The sequence below is a fragment of the Camelus ferus genome, chromosome 2 (assembly GCF_009834535.1).
Source record: "Camelus ferus isolate YT-003-E chromosome 2, BCGSAC_Cfer_1.0, whole genome shotgun sequence".
Taxonomy (NCBI): domain Eukaryota; kingdom Metazoa; phylum Chordata; class Mammalia; order Artiodactyla; family Camelidae; genus Camelus; species Camelus ferus.
The window spans coordinates 56,931,533-56,951,244 of record NC_045697.1 but is presented as its reverse complement, the minus strand read 5'-3'; the positions used below and the strand labels follow the sequence as shown (position 1 = coordinate 56,951,244).

At 33.2% G+C, this 19,712-nt stretch overlaps 1 protein-coding gene across 10 annotated transcripts in view; it reads right to left on the bottom strand.

Annotated features, from left to right (window-relative positions):
• TECRL (trans-2,3-enoyl-CoA reductase like) overlaps positions 1–19,512 on the bottom strand; it is a 107,111-nt gene extending 87,599 nt beyond the window's left edge. For 4 of the 10 annotated variants that reach the window (XM_032459390.1, XM_032459406.1, XM_032459399.1 and 1 more), the window contains exon 1: positions 19,228–19,511. In XM_032459390.1, the coding sequence (XP_032315281.1) occupies positions 19,228–19,461 (234 nt within the window). In that variant the 5' untranslated portion in view covers positions 19,462–19,511. Of the gene's footprint in view, positions 1–19,227 lie in introns of all 10 variants that reach the window. The other 6 variants (XM_032459379.1, XM_032459423.1, XM_032459420.1 and 3 more) reach the window with 3 other exon arrangements.
• Positions 19,513–19,712: the final 200 nt, after the last annotated feature.

Below are 19,712 nucleotides of genomic sequence, written 5' to 3'. Positions count from 1 at the left end.
AAGGCACAAAAACATCTGGGAGCTTCTGGCTTATACCTTGATGAGTGTATGTTCTCTCATTTCTTGGACTTGTTCCTGCACTCGCTTGCTACACGTGTCACTTGTCTTTCTTGAGAACACAGGCAGCCTAATTGTTTCATCTAAGCAAATCAATTAATAGAATTTGAGTGAGAAATTGGGGCTCTGCATATGATTAAAGTGAATGAACTTTGAAACAAATTTTGGAGGAAATAACTTCATTGCAAAGAGTTTGCTTACTCAAGTAGATTTATAATTGTTCAAAATATTGGTTGTTCCTCCCTGGGCAGGCCTCCCAGAGGGAATATTTGGTGTCTCTCCCATGTTGAACTCAGGCATGACACTGATTGACCAGTGAAATATGAGAGGAAACAAATGTTTAATATTCAAGCAGAAGCTTTAAGAGCCAGAGTGTGTGTGGTTCAGCAACTGTTAGGGACTGAAAATGTTTTTGTGTCCCACAATCCATGTTGAAATTCTGTTCCATAATGTGATGTTATTAGGAGCTAGAGTCTTTGGGAGGTAATTAAATCATGTGGGTGGAGCTTTCATGAAGGAATTAGTGCCCTTATAAAAGAAACTCCAGAGAATTCTTAGTGCTGTAGATACAATTAGAAAATAGACTGCAGCTTCAAAGGGGATCCTAACCAGAACCTGGCCATGTTGGCACCTTGATCTTAGACTTCCAGCTTCCATAACTGTGAGAAATAAATTTTTGTTGTTTAAAAGGTGACCAGTCTATGTAACTTTATAGCAGTCTATAGTGACTATGATACCCCTACTCTATTCACTCTACTTGGAAGCTGACATGACAACGACAAGAGCTGCTTCATCAACCTGGTTGCAGGAAAGAGAGCTCAGAGCATGGCCACATCTCATCCACATTGGCATGCCATATGGGTGTGAATTAAACCTTTGTTATTGTCCATCATTGATTATTTGGAGTCATTGATTAATTTAGACTGAAGACTACTGTTATGTGTTGTGTATTGTCTATATTCAAAAAGTGGTAGGATTTTTTCTTAGATAACTAGATTTAATCTATGGATGTGAAGAGACCCTCATATCCTATACCCTCGATGGATAGTTTTAAAAGGATTCCCCAAACATCAGAGATCACTTCAAATTCTGAAGTGATGGTAATACATTTCTTTTTATCTACTTCAATATTTCTACTTCAGTATTTATGCTACAGTTTTTAAAATATGGAGACTGTGAAATGAGTTTCAAGCAAAAATAATTAGGGAGAAAAACCAACTTTAGAAAGTTCATATTATTGATTAGTTGTTTGACATCAAACCACAGAGATAGATGCTACAATTACTTCTGCACCACTGGCTCACTGCCCTCATAAATGCAATGACATAGTGCCAGCCACTGAAAGCGATGGCATTGCTTTTCAAATTTCATTGTGTGTATTGCATGTTCACAGATGAATTCATCCTCAACAATTAAACAAATTCTGAGTATTGATCATCTTAGAATAGTGAAAAATTTATTATGTAATGTGCCTGAAAATCTGAAAAATATTTGATGATTAAATGAGCCATGAATCATCAACATCTTCATTGCATCTCTTTACGTTATATCATGCTTTATCTGGAATTCTGATCAATGCATTTCCATGACTTTGAAGGCCATATATTTCCATACCCTCAAATGTATATCTCCAACACTAAGTTGTTTTCATAGCTGCAAACTTACATATACAATTGAATATTTAACACATTGACATGGATGGCTCACAGTGATCACAAATTTAAAAATGCAGAACTGAATGCAATATGGGTTAAGCCAAAAACTGCTTCTACTCCATTAATGAAACCAATATTGAATTTTTCAAGCCAGAGTGTTTATATAAACCGTAAATTTTCAACTTCATTGTCAGGGAAATCTGAGCTTTACTGATTTGATCTCCTATGTTTAAAATCATCCCCCTTCTGCTGTCAAAAATTTTTTCAGTATCACCTACTAGAAACATATTAGGTAATCATTAAACATTCACTGAAGAAATTAATATTCAGTGGAGACATAGAGTACCTAATATATTCAATTTATTTAATTATCTTATATGTATAATAAAATATCTTATTAACTGGCTTTACAGTTTTGTGCATACATTTATTAAATGTTTTATTAATTTTTTTCAGATTTATTTAGGCATAACTGACAGATTAAATGGTTAAGATATTTAAAAGTTACAATGTGGTAAATTGATACACATATACATTGTTAAAGGAGTCCCTTGTTGAGTTAATTAACATATTCATCATCTTACCTAATTACCCTTTTTGGTTTTGGTGGGAACATTTAAGTTCTACTCTCTTAACAGATTTCAATTTTACAATACAGTGGTATCAGCTATAGCCATCATGTTATGCAATAGATCCTCTGGTCTTTTTCTTACAGCTGGAAGTTCGTACCCTTTTACCAACTTCTCTTTATTTCCCTCAAACTTCAGCCAGCAACAATCACTTTTCTACTTTCTTATTCTATGAGTTTAACTTTTTTTTCAATTCCACATATACGTAACACCAGGCAGTATTTGTCTTTCTCTGCCTAGCTTATTTCTCTTAGCATAATATGTTGTTGCAATGACAGAATTTCCTTCTTTTTAAAGACTTAATGATAGTTCATTGAATATATATAATGCACATATATATAATATATATACATATTTTCTTTATCCATTCATCTGTAGATGGATACTTAGGTTGTTTCCATACCTTGACTATTGTAAATAGTGCTGCTAATAAACATGACAGCACAGATATCTCTGAGATGGTGATTTTGTTTCTTCTGAATATATACTAAAAAGTTGGATTGTTGGATTATATGGTAATTCTATTTTCAATTTCTTGAGGAACCTCCATACTGTTTCCATAGAGGCTGTGCCAATTTATATTCCTACCAGCAAGTGCACAAGGGTTCCCTTTTCTTTACATTCTGGCCAAAACATGTTATCTCTTGTCTTTTTAATGATACCTGCTATAACCAATAGATAGCCAATGAGGTTATGTCTCATTGTGGTTTTGATTTGCATTTCCCTGATGATTAGTGATTTTTGAGCATCTTTTCATGTACTTAATTGGCCATCTGTATGTCTTTGGAAAAAATGTCTATTTAGGTCTTTTTTCTACTTTCAAATTGGGTTACTTATACCTTTGCTATTGTATGAGTTCCTGGTGTATTTTGGATATTAACCCCTTATTGGATATGTAGTTTGCAAATATTTTCTCCCATTTCATAAGTTGTCTTTTCATTTTGTTGATAGTTTTCTTTACTGTGCAGAAGCTTTTTAATTTGATGTAATCCTGCCTTATTGTCTGTAATCCTACAGTTTTAGATGGAAGAAGAAATATTTTACAACATACATATATATATATGTATTGTATGCATCTGCTCTCCTCTTTCTCTTTGTTATGTTTTTCCAATGATAAAAGGATCTTTAATATTGAAATAACAAAATTACAAATATCATCTTTAATTCAAGTTTCATTGAATGCACCAGTCAGAATAGTCTAGGTTATACAACTCAGTAGTTTGAAACAATATATGCTTATGTTTCAACCTTACATGCATATCACAGATTGACTGGTGGAACCACTCTGCATTTTCCTCACTCTAGGGTCCATATTAACAAAGCAGACATCATATGGAACATTGCTTGTTTCCAAGGGAGAAGTTAGGGGGAAAATGGAGAAATTAGAGTAGGTTCTTAAAACTTCCATCAGGAAATGAATACATGCCTTTCACTCTCATTTCACAGCACACAACAAGTTACTTCAAAGAGTTAGGCAAGTTTAATTCTGCCATGTTCCTGTGTGAGAACTAGGGAAAAAATCTTATTAAAGAATACTAATATTTGCCAAAGTCTACCCTTTTGATCAAATAATTCTTCCTCTATCATTTACTCATGGTATGTGTTTTCAAAATGCACACACCATGTCCTCATGGAAGCAGCACAAAATTCCTTCTAGTCATGGTGTTGACCTCAAAGCCCAAGGTGTCTGAATGATATGAGGTATTATATACCTATTCATTCAGAGACCTATGAACCAAAAGACAAGATATCTGCTCTCCTAAAGCCCATTTCCTGCCTATGGATGCTAAGGAACCAAAAATGACTTTAAGGCTTCTAAACTCAGAGTTTCTAAAATGTTTAAAATTTTATCTAGAATATTCTAGAAGACAATAAAACCAGACACTATTCCCATCTTTTCTCTGTCTGTCATAAGCAAGAAATGCCATGCATATCTCACTCACTCATGATAGAGATAGATATATACATATAAAGTTACATATATATTTCAAACATCATTTATTTATATATATGTGTGTTTATATATGTGTGTATATATATATATGCACACACACATATATACACAGAGAGGGGCTGGAAAATTTAGGGTTTTTCTCAAGGTGGGAGGTAGAATATGAAATATTATTCATGTTCCTTCCGTTACATAAGACATATGCTTTTCATCTTTGACCAAGAAAGACATTAGTTTCCTGGGCACATGAGGGGAAATAAAAATGGTCAACTCATCAGCTGTCAAACAAATATAAGATCAACTATTTTGTTACGTGCATTACAAAGTTACCCCCATCACCAGTGTGACCTGCTATGTATAATGTCCATGAAAGTCATGATTGCAAATAATAATCCCCACTGCATATGGCGGGCAGTTTAGTCTCTGCTCCTCTTGGTCCAGAAGTAGTAACTATTAGGCATGATAACATCATCATTCCCCTCATTGTTATGTACACAGCAATTTTTGGTAACTTTTATCAGTCTCGTTTGATAGTAGAAAAATAGTCTTCAGTAGTTGTGCAGGGGCGTGCACTCATCTCACAGGCTTAAATGTAGAAAAGGCAACCATATAATTAATAGTCCAAGTTTTAAATGTGAAAAAGCATTTTTTTTAAATACACGGTGACACAAGAATAGAAAATATGATACCGGTAGGGAGTTCTACCTCTGGACATAGGTTTTCTGGCTTCTGTAAATTGAATAGACTCTATGTGACAATTAAAATGATAACACAGTAACAGAACCACTTCACCTATAATAACAAAATCCAAATTCTATTTCACCTAGTGATATTGTGGAGCCTGATAAGTACATCTGATAGAAACTATAATGTATTTATAGTATATATAGTGTGTTTACTGTGTTTTGCTAAATATACTGTGGGTATTCAGGGAAGAAGACTAACAGGGAGAGATTCTAGAGAGTCAACAGCTTGACAAACTGTGAGGTGAGGCCTTCTCCATCAGTTCATTAAAGAATTGGCTCCATAGGTGAATTCTCTACTGATGGGAACACCTTGGTCATGCTGCAATCACTTGCTGAGTGTCAGCCTTTTCAACCTCCCATATAAGTAACTGTGAGGCAACAGCATGAGCAGATTTGAAAAAAAAGTTAAGTGTTCCATCACATACACATTATGTGTTATAGAACTCCACGTAGTGAACTGTCCTTTTGGGACTGATGTGACAGTGAGTGGTATGTGTAATTAGAAGAGACATAATCAGGCAAATGAGAAATGGGTGTCTTTGTGTACAGAAACAAGGTTAAACTTTGATTCCAGATTTTTTTCTTCTGTCGTAACACAGTATAGTGTCAAGTTCAGTTAACTTGAAAATCAGGTGTTTTAGCCAAATTGTACTTCCATACATAAACTATGACATACAAGGACCATTAATTTAAGTTACAGGGATTCTATGATCAACAAAGGCCTAAGAAGACATTATGTCTCTACAATGCCAGAAATGCTCACTGAAAAGTAAAAGTAAATGTATGGATCTATTTTTTATAATCATAAAATTACCTATTTGATTGATTGCCTCTCACTTCGAAATAAAGCAGATTTTATTTTAGCAATCGACAGCTTAGGGGCTGTTCTTGCTGTTTACTTTCTTATGTCGAGTTAAAAGAATTCTACATAAAAATAGCTCTTTAGATAAAACTAGTTTCTCAGTAATTTTAGAGTGAGAGCTTTTTCAGTTTTTTCTATCTATAAAAACAAAGTAGCATATCATCTGAATTGCTAGAAACCTCAGGTTTCTATGTTAAAGTCCTGATTAAATTAGATTCAGACTATAACAGGATTTTATTAAACGAAGTTTATGAGAAGCAGATAATAAATATATATTCAATGGCACAGAGACCAGTGTTGACAAATAAAGGACTCAATTACACAGGCAGTAATTCATCAAATGTTTTCTGAAAAGAAATTACTAACTACATTACATTTTAATTTTTTTTAAAATCAAATAACCAATAATTACAAAATCAGAAACACCCAAACATGAAGTAATATTGCGTGGTTATTTGGGAGGCAGTAAAAATGTGTAATGAGAAAACCTAAACTGCAATAAGGAAAAAAGGACAAGCAATCATTAATTCACTCTTTTTACAAAATGATGTTAAAGTGATGAATTTGTAAGAAGGCAGAGGTGGAGCATTCCTTGATTTAAGAGTAAGATCAACTCTCAAATAAAAAATCTGTTATCAAGTTGTACTAGGCAGTTCAAAATAAATCTGCCTGAAGGAGAACTAACTTCTGATAGGAAAACAAATGTGTGTGACATTCATAGGCTTTATGTGGTGGCAGACTGGTGGGCTCAGGTTACTTCGTTGAATCCCGGTAGATCAACAGGGATTGAAAATTATTTGAAGACTGTCAGTTTAAAAATCCACTAATAAAATATAATATACTAATGGTATGGAGCCTGAAAAAGGTGCACATTTGAAACTGTTAAGTGGGTAGGGAATTAATCTTTGCCTTCCTTCCTAGATTCTCCAGAGGTATCTTTATAGCAATATGCCTTCAGTTAAAGCCTGAAAGGCCAAGGATGTAAGGCATTTAGAAGAGATAATTTCTACTTTAGGAGATTGCCCTTTTCTGTTAAAGATATCCCCAGGATGATCCTTCAGTGTGCTGGGACTGTTCATAACTGGAAGAGATTTCTAAAGCCACTCTCAATTTTTTCAGTAGAGAAAAAAACTCATTCATTTGGGCTCAGTCAGCACCTTGTTCTTACCTCTATTTTACTCTGTGTTGTATTATCTTGTGTTGGACTATTTACATGTGATTATCCATCACAATGTGGTGAACATCTTGAAGAGGAGGGAACATTTTGGGTGGTTTATTTAGTTTCCATGCTGGTGTACCTAGCATCTGTCATAGGGTCTACCAGCTGGAAGGCTGGTATTATTCAATGTATAAGAAGAAAAACAAACAAGGAACAAGGACAGTAGGAGGGATGGAAGGAGAGAAGTGGAAGTCAGGCAATGTTCCAGGATTATATCTCTGCAAGATATTCTTGTCAGTACTTGATAATAATCAATGGGTCACATTTTAAGGGTAATATCACCTTCAAACAATGACTTGCCTTCAAATCTTTGAGCTCTTATCACGGAGCCATGGAAATACCATAGGTTTTACAACAGAAAGTAAGATGCAATGTAAAATGAGATGAAGCCAAGATACACACGCTCTGATGTATGTATGATTTAGGACTTCATGGAACGTAGATACCGTCATTACACGTTCTAGCAAAAGTATAAATTTCATCATTCATGTGTGTCTAATAATGCAAACTGAAGCTTTCAGGGAGCACCAACATGTGCCCACAAACATGCGTTGTGAGAATATTAAAAGCTTAATGTGATATAAACATCAAATTCCACTTGCTGCAACATTGCCCCTTCAGTCCTCTTTCCTTTAAGCCTTTAGATAATTTTTTTAAATGGATGTTTATTTCTTAATGTTGCCTTAAAATCTTGCTCATTTTAAAAAATACTTTTAAGGAATAGTTATAGGAAAGAAAGTTGTCAGTAGATAATTCTGAGTGCTGAGGTCAGTAAAAGGAACACTAAAAAAATGGTTATATTTTAGTAAAACTAAGATCACAGCAACAAGTAAGGTAATGATTTTGATAGTTGTCAGGCTACCAGAAAGTACAGTAAAATGTTATTCTGTACAAGGTACATGCTTAAAATATGATTACTTTTAATATCTTTAAAAATAAATCAAGTATGAGCATGAAAAGATCACACTAAAAATATTTCCCAGAAATAAATTATGTAAGCAGTCTTCATCTTTTTTTGTTTGAACTGTTAGATTATGAAAGAACTAAGAATTTCTTCATTGTGAACTTTCTGACAAATAGGAGAGCGTGCACATCTTCAGGTTTTGCTGAGTTTAGCTAAATTACTCCCTAGCATTGCTGCCTGACTTTCACATTGTTTGACCAAGGAACCTGCAGGGAGCTTAAACTGACTTGCCCCTCAGGCAAGCCGAAGCCCCCATGCATGCCAAGGCCTCCTCCTTCTGTGCTCCTTAGATAAGACCCTCTTGGGTTTTACCAAAACCCCAGTCTTTTGGTTTGAATTGACCAATCTGGTCTTAGCTGAGAAACCCGAAAGCACTCCATTTATGGACCCTAATGAAGGCATGTGTCCCAGGTCCTGTCTCTCTGTCTGTGTTCTTCAGTGTAGTCCCCTGAGGCCTGCTCGATTCTTCCTCCAGGACTGTGAGTAATAAACTCTATTTCATTTTCTCTCCTGGTCTGTTGTTGAATCTCAGCTTACCATCTGGCACCATGTGCCCCACTTAACAAGTGTTGATTTGACAAATTCATAACAGGTTTACATTTAGAGAGATTGCCGTAATTCATCACAAAAATCCCAGTAAAACTGAATTTAACTGAAATAAAATGGTAATGGAATATTCCTTTAACCTGTAATACCACATTCTATTCTATTGAACCTGGATACAAACATTTGTCTAACCTATGTGGGCTGTAACTACATTTGCTAGAAAATACTATATATTTATTGCATAATTATTCTGTTTTGTTATACTTATGATTTTCAGTAAAGATTAAATCAGAAATATATGTATGTGTGTATGTGTGTATATATATATATACACTTAAAGGTTTAAGTGTGTCCTAAAAACATGCTCAATGATTTACATTTAATTTGAATTATTTTATACTTATTCCTCAAACATGGATTATAAACACACATATGAGAAAAAATAATTTAACTTCAATGCATTTATTTCACTGTAAACATTTTACTAAACTTTCCTTCATTTTACAGTTCTTTAGTACATTTAATTGATGTGAGAATTCTCATGGTATTGTTAAATTTGTAAATTTTGTTAGCTGTGTCCTACTTTATTCACAGCTCTCAGCTATAGCCGTTTCCTTAAGGAAATTCCTTATGAAAGGTGATATTTGTTCAGGTGCCTCCAGTGAGATAACTTAGGTCAGTAAAATGTACGGGAAAAGAAAACAAGGCCAGTGCCCAGTGTCACAAGCTGGTTAAGCGAGAGGTGGCTAAGTATCCTCAAAGTCTCCGAAGATCTCATGATGTCACGTTGCCTGTCAAATGTGTCGGTCCTGAACAGACTCACAAAAGATTTGCTTCTCAGTTTTACTGAACTCTCTGTCTTCAGTCTTTCTACTATCATTCTATCTTCCACATGGTTGCCAGATTTAATTTTCTGAATGGCAAATCTGAAAACATTATCCCTCTGACTTGAAAGAAAAGAAAAAGTCCAGGTGGTTTTGCAAGGCACGCAGGCCCCCTACCCTACCCCCACCCATACCATCTATTTTCAGTTCGCTCCATTCTGCAGCGTCACACCATGGACTGACTTACATCAGTCCAGAAACCTTGCTTGTTACTTTTCTACTTCTTTACTTTTGTAATGCTAATTATTGTTCCAAGAGGTTGCTCCTTCTACCCTGCCCATGCTAGTGAATTGTACTACATATTTTTAAAGATCCTTTTGAGTCTTTCTTTCCACTGCATTCATCTTTATTTCTCATCCTCATGCTTAAACCTCTATCAGATGCTTTCCCCAGCCTTCTTTGTATAATTTGTTTTAAACTCTCCTATGCTTGTTGCCATATTATAATTTGTTTTAAAATGTGTAATCTCTCTTTCTGATTTGACTCATGCATATCAGGGTAAGGAAATGTGTTTAATTTTCAACCCCATGTAACCTAACATATAGTAACCACTCATAAAGCAACTAATCTGAATAACAAAGTAAACATAACCCTCTCGCCTGTACATGTCTCTCTGGGATATAGTCACCACTTCACAGCAACATTCTTTACACAGAAAATGTTGTCTAAATCTTATGTTTTTTAAACATGTGATCAGAACTATTAATTTTCTTCATTCAGTCTTGACTTGTGGGTTTCCGTAGTGTAGTGGTTATCATGCTCGCCTGACAGTCTTGACCTAACAGGAAACAGGGTCTCTTAATTGCACAGTGTAGCCCTCTTAATTTTCTTCCTGTAATGGTTAGCTTTTCTTTTTTCATCTCATCTTTAAATTTCCTAGGAAAACATGATTTATTCACATTCATTCATCTAAAAATGTGTTATTTTAGCTTTAAGGTTTGTTTCTATATTTAAAACACAAACCTTTGAGAGTTATTATTTTATTACCTTTCAAGAAAGTATAATCTTTAGAATGAAATCCAAGAGGAGCCTGGATATGGCATGTTCCAATTTTGCATCCAAGATATATTTATTGTACAATAGCACTTAGGTCATTTGATCTGTTTGAATCATGGCAATGTTGAAAAGGTCATTTTCATGTCATCAGTTTAGTGCTTCCCAAACTATGTAGGATAAGGTATCATTTTTGAAAAAAATTCTACTTTGTTGTGGACTAATACATCTGTCAAATACAAGGAAAATAAATTGCTAGAAATAAATGAAATACTGACCAAATACAGTCTTCATTTAAGAAAAGATTATTTGATTGAACAGGAACAGAGTTACTCTTTAAAATTGTTATGATAGCTTACAAATGTTCATTCCCAACTACTAGGTTGTATAATGTACATAATGGAGATTTCAACTAATTATTACTGGGACAAGGAACACATCTGCTTATGGGAGATCATAGCGGCACACGAAGGGGTTGCCATCTCAGCTGGACCATGAAGAATGATTGTTAATTAGACATAAGACTGTGACAGACCAGTCTAGGCAGAGGAATCAAATTTGATCAAAACTAAAAGAATGGAAATTACAAAATTGTTTTGGGACTGGTGAGTAGTGTAGAATGTTGAAACATTGAGTAATAGAGAAAAAGGTGGAAGATAATCCCAAATATGTGAATCAGACTACATAAGAGTCAGTAGAGTTGAAGAATGAAGTGTTTGGGGAAAATATATTTTTCAAGACTACTGCTACGTACAAAAGAAGAGCCTTCCAGAAAACTCACGTTTCTTATTTCCCATTGCTTGTCTCCCCCATTTCAGATTCGATTTCTCTTCAAATCACTGTACCTAAAATAGTCTAATTAAATTCAACAATGACTGCCTCAGCATTTAATGCAAGGGATACTTACAGTGTTTCTCTGTGCTTCTTAGCTGCATTTGACTCTACTGATCTCCTACTTGTCACTAAAATATTCTTTATTAGGTTTTGTGATGGAATATTCACCATATTTCTTCTATCTCTCTGACTCCTCCTCTTTATTTTCCTTTTTCATCTCCCCTTTATTTAAAACTTTACATTTTAGAATTCCTCAGGTTTCTGTAGTTGGTTCTTTTCTCAGCCATCGCACTGTTCTTTCTTAATTTTATCTTCTCTACTCCAGTGGCTGCAAGGATCTCCTCTATGTTTCTAACTCCCAAGACAACATATTTCATCATGACCACCCTCCTGAGTTCTAGATCTTCTCACCCAGATGCCTACTGAGTATCTCACAAAGATCTCCAACTTAAAATGAACAAAACTGAGTTTTGGTTTCCTCCTCACCTCTCTACTTGTTGAATAACAACAATAATAGAAAGCAAACATGCAACAAACAAACATAAAAATCCACATAAAGATTCAGTAAATTATGCCATCCTCAGGATCTGCAATTCTCAAACAGCAATTTAATATCATACTCACATCACCCATGTTCCTCATTCTTGACAACCAAACAACATGTCCTGTTGTTTCTACCTCCTAAGTATCTGTTATATCTTCCTATTTCTGTTCATCTTATTCACTGTCTGGACCACACATGAATACCATGTCTCTAGGGAGATTTTCCTGTTCCACAGATTAACTCATCACCCTGTGTTTACCACCATAAATCACTTTGTGCTCCCTCTTATGTTGCAGATATCTTTGCACCTAAAATTACTTCTACAGTGTTTGTCTTCCACAGGAGAGAATAAAATCTACAAAATATAGGAATTTTATCTGTTTGTGTTAATGCATTGTCTCTAGAACACTAGACATACATCTTAACAAATATCTTTTGAATTAATACTTACAACACTATAACGACAAAATAGAGAGTTGGAGAAATACTGAATCTGATAATTTCAACTCTTCTTTTTAGAGGCATCCTCTAAAAGTTATTCATCTTTTTTGCCTTTCTAAATGGAGTATCATTGCATATTATATATTAGGAGATAAAAATGGCATCTTATTAGCTCAACTGTAGATAAAAATAGTTTTCTTAGATGTGATATATTTGGAAAATAGAAAAATGTAGACAATTAATTGATTATGTATAATAGTCTATATTTTTTAAACATTATTTATAAATAATTTTCTAGAGTATATTTATTTTTTCTCTACTATTACATTGATATGCAATGCTTTTACATCCATTGGCATCTTTTATGGTATGTCATGGTATTAGTAACCAGTGCATATTATTTAGAGTATGAGAGTTGGATATAGAACTCTAGAAACCAGTGCTACAAAGATGGTCCCTGTGACTGTGCTTTCTAATTCTAATACTTCCTAATCATTTCAGAAAGGGATAGTAATAACTATCATTTTAAAATGCCTACATTTTACAGTCATACTAGAAAAGTATCAATTCAGATATTTTCCCTCTTCAGTGGGTGAATAGTATTTTAAATATATTGCTACTACCTAAACTATGATGTTTATTTACAGAAAAATAACTATGTGACTGACATGGTGCTACATTTTGCATACATATGTAAAATTCTTAGATATCCTGCAAGATAGATATTTACCCTACATGGAAAACCAAGGATCAGAGAGTTAAGTAACATGTAAAGGTAATAAAACATTAACTATTTGCAAAGCTCAAGTGCAGAAACAAATATGTCTGACTTCAGAGCATAAACCATTGCACCACATTGTCCCTCATCACATGTGTATTTGGACATTATGTATCTTTTCTGAGAGAAATGTAAGTCAGGGCAGATAATGTTAAAGTACACTGATTCTTTTGAAATTAGAACTGCATGCTGTATTATAGAATTCCAGAGTATATGAAAAAGAGGGGTGAGCTTTGGGGATGCTCTGGGTTCATAGAAAATGATTATGTTAATTGCCTCTTTGGAGAGGAACCATCCAACTCAATTTCTTAATTTTTAAATGATATAAATATTTTAAGCATATTTTGTTTAATTCATTATTAAAGGGAATTTAAACTATTTTAAATTTCTAGGTTTGAATGTTAACTAGTGCTATTATATATATTATATACATAATATATATAATGCTATAATATATATAATGCTCAAGAGCCTATCTTTGTCTTAAATGGAATGACAAGTGGACATCTTTCTAAAGTAGCACATCTGCCCTGAAGCACATTGTAGTGCAAATCAGATGTCCCAATCATGAAATTAAATAGAACATGAGAATTTTGGCTAATGAAAGTCATTAATATCTTTTACATAATAGTGTATAATAGTTAAGAGCAAGGCACAGAACGTGTGTTGGCCAGGTTCAAACCTTTGTTCTAATACACGCTAAGTTCTTCTCTTCAGCTCTCTGTGCCACCTTTTCTTTTTTACATAAGTGAAGAATAATAATATATAAATCCTTTTAAAGAAAAGGACAATAATGGACAGAGATATTGGACCAGGTCTAAGGAAAAAGAAAAAGCAGTCCAAATTTATATTAAAATTCTAGTCTAAGTGAATCCAGAGGTCATAAACTTTGTTGCATCATGCAACATCATAAAAAAAAATAAGCATAAGGGGATAGAAGAGAGGAGCAAAAAGGGAACCAGAATGGAAGAAGAGTTAAAAAAAAAAAAAAAAGAGAGAAGGAAAAGAGGAAGAGAAAAGCAGAAGATAAGGAGAAGAGTGGAAGAAAGATATTGTCATGTGCATATACATGAAATTCTGAAAACTGTCATTAGGCCATTTTAAGGCAGGTATCATTCTCCTTTTACAGATGAGCATATTAAGGCATAAATATGCTAAGTTGTATGCCCAATGAAAAATACTAAAATGATAAATTCAGAAATTAAGAATTATCAAATTTTCTAACTGAAGTATTAAAAGTGCAATTTTTATGAAGTCTTACTACCCTATAATTTTCTCTACTATTTTCTGGTGAAAATTATTATTTTTACCATTAGAAGGACTGGAGAATTATTGAGTACTTTATTTTATTTGTAAGAAGTATTGTAAAAGAAGTTAAGAATTTTGATATAGAGCAAATAAAACTATAGGAGAAAGAGGGGTCTTGAGGTCAAGTTTCTTGGAAAAAAGATAACCGAAAAAAGAAAGCAATGATACTGGAAATGTTTATCAACACTAATGTTTTAGAGTTCTTTCCTTGCTCTTGAATCATCCACTTGTCACTAGATAAGCTTCTGACATTTTACAATAGAAGTGAAGCAAGAATAGTTAGCAACTTAAATTACCCACTGTTAAATTTTTAAAATGTATTTTTCACATATATTTTTGGTGTTCCAAAAATATTTACTATGGTATTTAACAATATTTTTAATCTGCTCTCTGTTTTATCATCCTTGATTAGTCATATTATTTTAATTATTCGTGGAAAATACTTAAATTAGTCAAATTAACATTCCCATCTGCATTAACTTCTTTATGAAAAGTTTGTTAGCTTATCAGAACATGACTATTTGTTAGTAAATTAAACACTAATACAAAGTTAAATTCTGTACAACTTTGTTGGGAGCAAGTCAGGAAGAATTTTGACATTCAGTGGAATTATTTAATTAAATATCTTTTTCTGTGAATGTATCTACATTTATTTGATTGATAATTAGATTCAGAAAAATAGTAAAAAGTATTTTCAAATATACTCTTCTACCCCAAAACTGTCACTGTTAAGCATGAGTTCACTGTCAGATCCACATATCTCTTAAACAGGCATTAATTCATTGAGTAAATATTGGTTAAACACTTTCTTTGTACCAACCACTGTTTTAAATGTAAATACAGGAGTGAAAACAAAACAAATCCCTGATTTTGTGAAGCTAGAAAATAATAAACTAAAAAAGGAAAATAAACAGTATGTTATATAGTAATAAGTACTAGTAAAGAAATAGAACAGGGAGAATTTAGAATATTGGCAGATTTTGCATTTTTAAATAGGTAGTCAGGAAAGGCTCCAAGGAAAAAGTGACAGGTGAGTAAAGACCTAAAGAAAGACACTGACCAGTTTTGAGTAGGAAATGATATTATCTGACATAATTTAATAGGCTAGTTCTGGTTGCTAGGTAGAAAATATATTGAATGTGCTAAGGACAGAGCAGAGGCTAGATTTAAGAGTGCTGGCAGTAGAGATGGTGAAAATTTGTCACTCTGGATATATTTGAAGGTTATCACCTTGAAGATGGATTGTATGTGGGGTGTGAGATTAAGAGATGAGTCATAATGCCTGTAAGTGTTTGACTTGAGCTATTTGAAGGATATAGTTGCTACTTATTGACTTGGAAAACTCTGTGGAAAATTTTTCAAGGAAGACCAAGGGCTCAGTTTTAGATATACTAAGCTTGAGATGCCTAAACAACCAAACAAATGGATAGATAGATGGATTGATACATAGATATATAAAGAGATACATAGGTAAATATGCAGATAGATATATACATAGATACATAAATACATTTGCAGTTCAAGGGAAAAAGATAAGCTGCAGTTACATATTTATGAGTCATCAACAGGCAGATGATACTTAAAGCTATAAGATTCCATAAGGTAAATGACCACAGAAGGAGAGAAGTTCCAAGGACTGATTGGTGACAGTCCACACATAGTCAGATAATAAAGAAGCAGCAAGAGAAAAGGAAGAAACCAATGAAATGAGTTTTCTTTTAAAAAAGTATGTATTATCCTGGAACTTAAATAGCAAAAGTGTTTTAAGGAAGAAGAAGTGCTTAACAGTGGGAAATATTGCTGATTTACTGAGGGAGTAAAGCGTGACAGTTGACCTTTGGAATTAGCAAGGTATTTGTCACTGTGTCACTGGTGACCGCAGCAGGTTCATATAGTGGGAAGTGATGGAGGCAAAGGTCTGAATGCAGTGGATTTAGAATAGAATGAGAAGAGGAAAATGTGGGAAGACAACGTGAACATGATGAAAGGAATGAGAGAAGTGGGATAGAAGCTGTAGAAGATAATGAAGGGAATAGAAAACTTTTTTTTTTTTTGGTTGGGGTGTGTGTGTGCATGTGCATGTGTGTGTAAGTAAGTAAAGAACATGGTTCAGTACATTTTCTTTAATCCCAGAAATTCTCTCAATGTTTTTGTTTTAGGATATCTCGAGTATATACTTTGTCTATTCTGAAATTAAAGTTATAATACTGTGATGCAAACAAAAGTTCTACTAGAGATCAGCATATATAACTAAGATACATACATCCTACTTATTTGAAAATTCGTATATAGCATAAGCATTATAACAAATCATGTCAGTGAGTAATTGTCAAGAAATCTTGACAATGTACAGTCTCTGCCAGTGTAACAAGGTTCATCACTTATTTTTTTCGTGGGTTTGTATTCACATTAAATTTCTCTCTCCAAATTGTTATGAAAACTTACAAAAATATTTTTGCACTATTATGTTCAAGGCACTATCCTAAATATGTTACATATCTCATTGCTACTCTTCACCATAGGCTTACAAAATAGATTTTATTAATCTGTTCTAAATAAGAGTCCTGGTGATCAGCAATTCAGTGACTTTCCTGAGCCTTGATAGACATGACTGATGGAGCAGGGATTCAGTCCAGATACGCTTAGTTCCAAAGCATATGACCTTTAACTTTTACTGCTTTTTAACACTATACTTCCTGAAAGACAGGGACTAACTTATAAGAAACACTTCTTTTGTATACTGGGTAGAGCTAAGTACAATGAAAGGCAACTAACATGACTTTACTCTTCATAAAGCTGTTAATTTGTATAAGAAAAAATAATATATTTGTTACAACAAATAGAATCATTTTTCTCACGTTTACAAATTTAAACTGTTAATAATCATGATGCAAAAAAGTGTAAACTAATTTAATTTTTTTCTTTTAAATGTCTTGCCTTCATTATGAAACAATTTTCCAAATTACAAAACTAAAACAAGACAAAATCCAGTTCTACTGACAAGTTTTAAGATTTGAGTGCAGTAAGTTGCACATCGATGGTGTTGATTGTGCAATAAAAGCCGGTGAGGAATCCAAAATTAATCCTTTATCTAGCCTACTGATTTCTCTAAAGGTTTGCCACTGGAGATGCAATTACCAGGACTCTTACTGTTCAAATATAAGATTCTGAAACAAAATCCTTATCTCTAAAGAATGCTGGCTTTCTGCAAGCTTAATTATTTTTGCAATTTAATTAATACTAAAAATGTAAATCTCCATGTCTTAGTTTCAAATAAAATTTCAATAACAGAAAACTTAAATGTACAGGGAATATAATTAGAATCCCATCAGTTTCCCATTACTTTAAGGTGGATTTTGTGTCAAAATTTAGACACATACCAGAAAAGACAATGTCCAGTCACATTTTAGAATCCTGGTCTTTGGAAATCATTTATCTATTTAATATCCATTCCATTTATTGTTTTATTTCCCTTGATTTCATTCTATTTTCCTTATATGTTTTAAATTTTCAGTAGTGAGACATTGCAACATCAGCAAGTTCTGGATGACAATTTTATTTTTTAGATTTGTCTTATCCTGTGTGATATAAAAAAATCCAAAAACTTAACTGAGATAATTAAATTGTAACATGCATAAAATTTGTAAGTTGAAATCCTATTGTACATAATACATATTCATCATTTATATATGGCTCCAGTGGTACTATAGAAAAAGAATATGATTTAGAGTTGTGAAGAAATGGTTTTGAATCTCATACATCCCACTTATGACCTGCATGAACTTGTAAAAGTTCTTTATCTTTCGTTTCCACCTGTAAATAAAAGTTGATATTGCCCAACTAATGTTACAATTACTAAATAAGAAATCACATAATATCTTGTTGGCAATTAAAAGCAAGTAAATAATTTCTTTTCTTTTGCTCTTATCTATAAACACAGCTAGAACATAGATAAATGGAATCAGTGATTGAATTTTATTTTTAGGACAATGGCAAAAAACTTACTCAACATGCCTGTAAAGCAAAATAAATATATACTTTTATTAAAAATGTCAATCTTCCTTATAGTGAATTAAACTACTTGTGTTTTTTCAAACTTTTGAAAAACTGAAAACTTTGTAATATTGTACATACACATGTATATCTACAATGTACATGCATATTTTTGTGTTGATTTTTTAACCTAGGATATAAGTTCTTGTTTCCTTAGTGAAACATCTGTAATATGAATTTAGAGATAGAACGTATTAAGTGAGATATTCTTTATAGAAACTTAAACACTGTGGTTTTGAAATATGTAATCTTTTCATAAAAAGTGAAATATTCATATTTCAAAACAAATCAATTCTAAATTATTTTCAAAGGACTAGATTTTATCACATATGCTAAATATTATTTTTAATAACTTTGGTGCTTTTTGCTTGCTGTTTTCTACAAACACTGTTAAAACCCTATGAAAATTTGTATATGCAAGAAAGTGCATGAAGAGAAAAACCCAGACATTTTGTCATGTAAGCTGAGGTGAGCACTGAAAATTTTACCTCCTGACAATGGTCAATGTTAGGAAGAAACCTAGAAACTACTAATTATTAGCTACCATTTAAATTGAATATGAAAGATGCAGTGTATATTTTCTACTGAAACAAAGTATATAAAATATACTTTAAAGTATATTATAACGTATCCATCCTACTCATCATAAAATTAACATTACAAACCAGGAATATATTTTGATATAGACTTGTTAGCATTTAATCAAGTGATCAATAATCTTTGGGGCAGAAAAGAGAAGTTTAAATAAATAAATAAAACTCACCTTATCCACAATACATATCTGCTTTCTGGTGTGAGCATCGAGAATTTCAATCTCGAAGTGAGTAGTTTTTACATGTTTAACTGCTGCAGCTGATCTTAGAGGGCCTGCTGAGAGTATAAGTTGCGACAAAGAGTGAAAATTTCTCAAGTCATTCTTCAGTATGGACCGTGTAGCTCTTGAGGAAATTAATTCTCTCTTGCGTTCTGAAGCAAGGGACTTGTGCCTTTTGAACATTGTGTGAACTACCAGAATCTGTCATGTCAACAGGAAACACTTGCAAGTGTGTTCCCTTCGAACCAGTTAAATACTGCTGGTGAAACCCAGAAAGGTCAAGTGGCATGCCATTCCAAGAGTTCAGTTTTATTTAGCAGGCTTGAAAACAATGACTGATCTATTTCTATATATAACGCAGTATTGTGGATTGCTGCAATGTAGATTACTTTACCAGCATTCAAATTATTTCTCGCTTTCTTCTTTTATCTCTG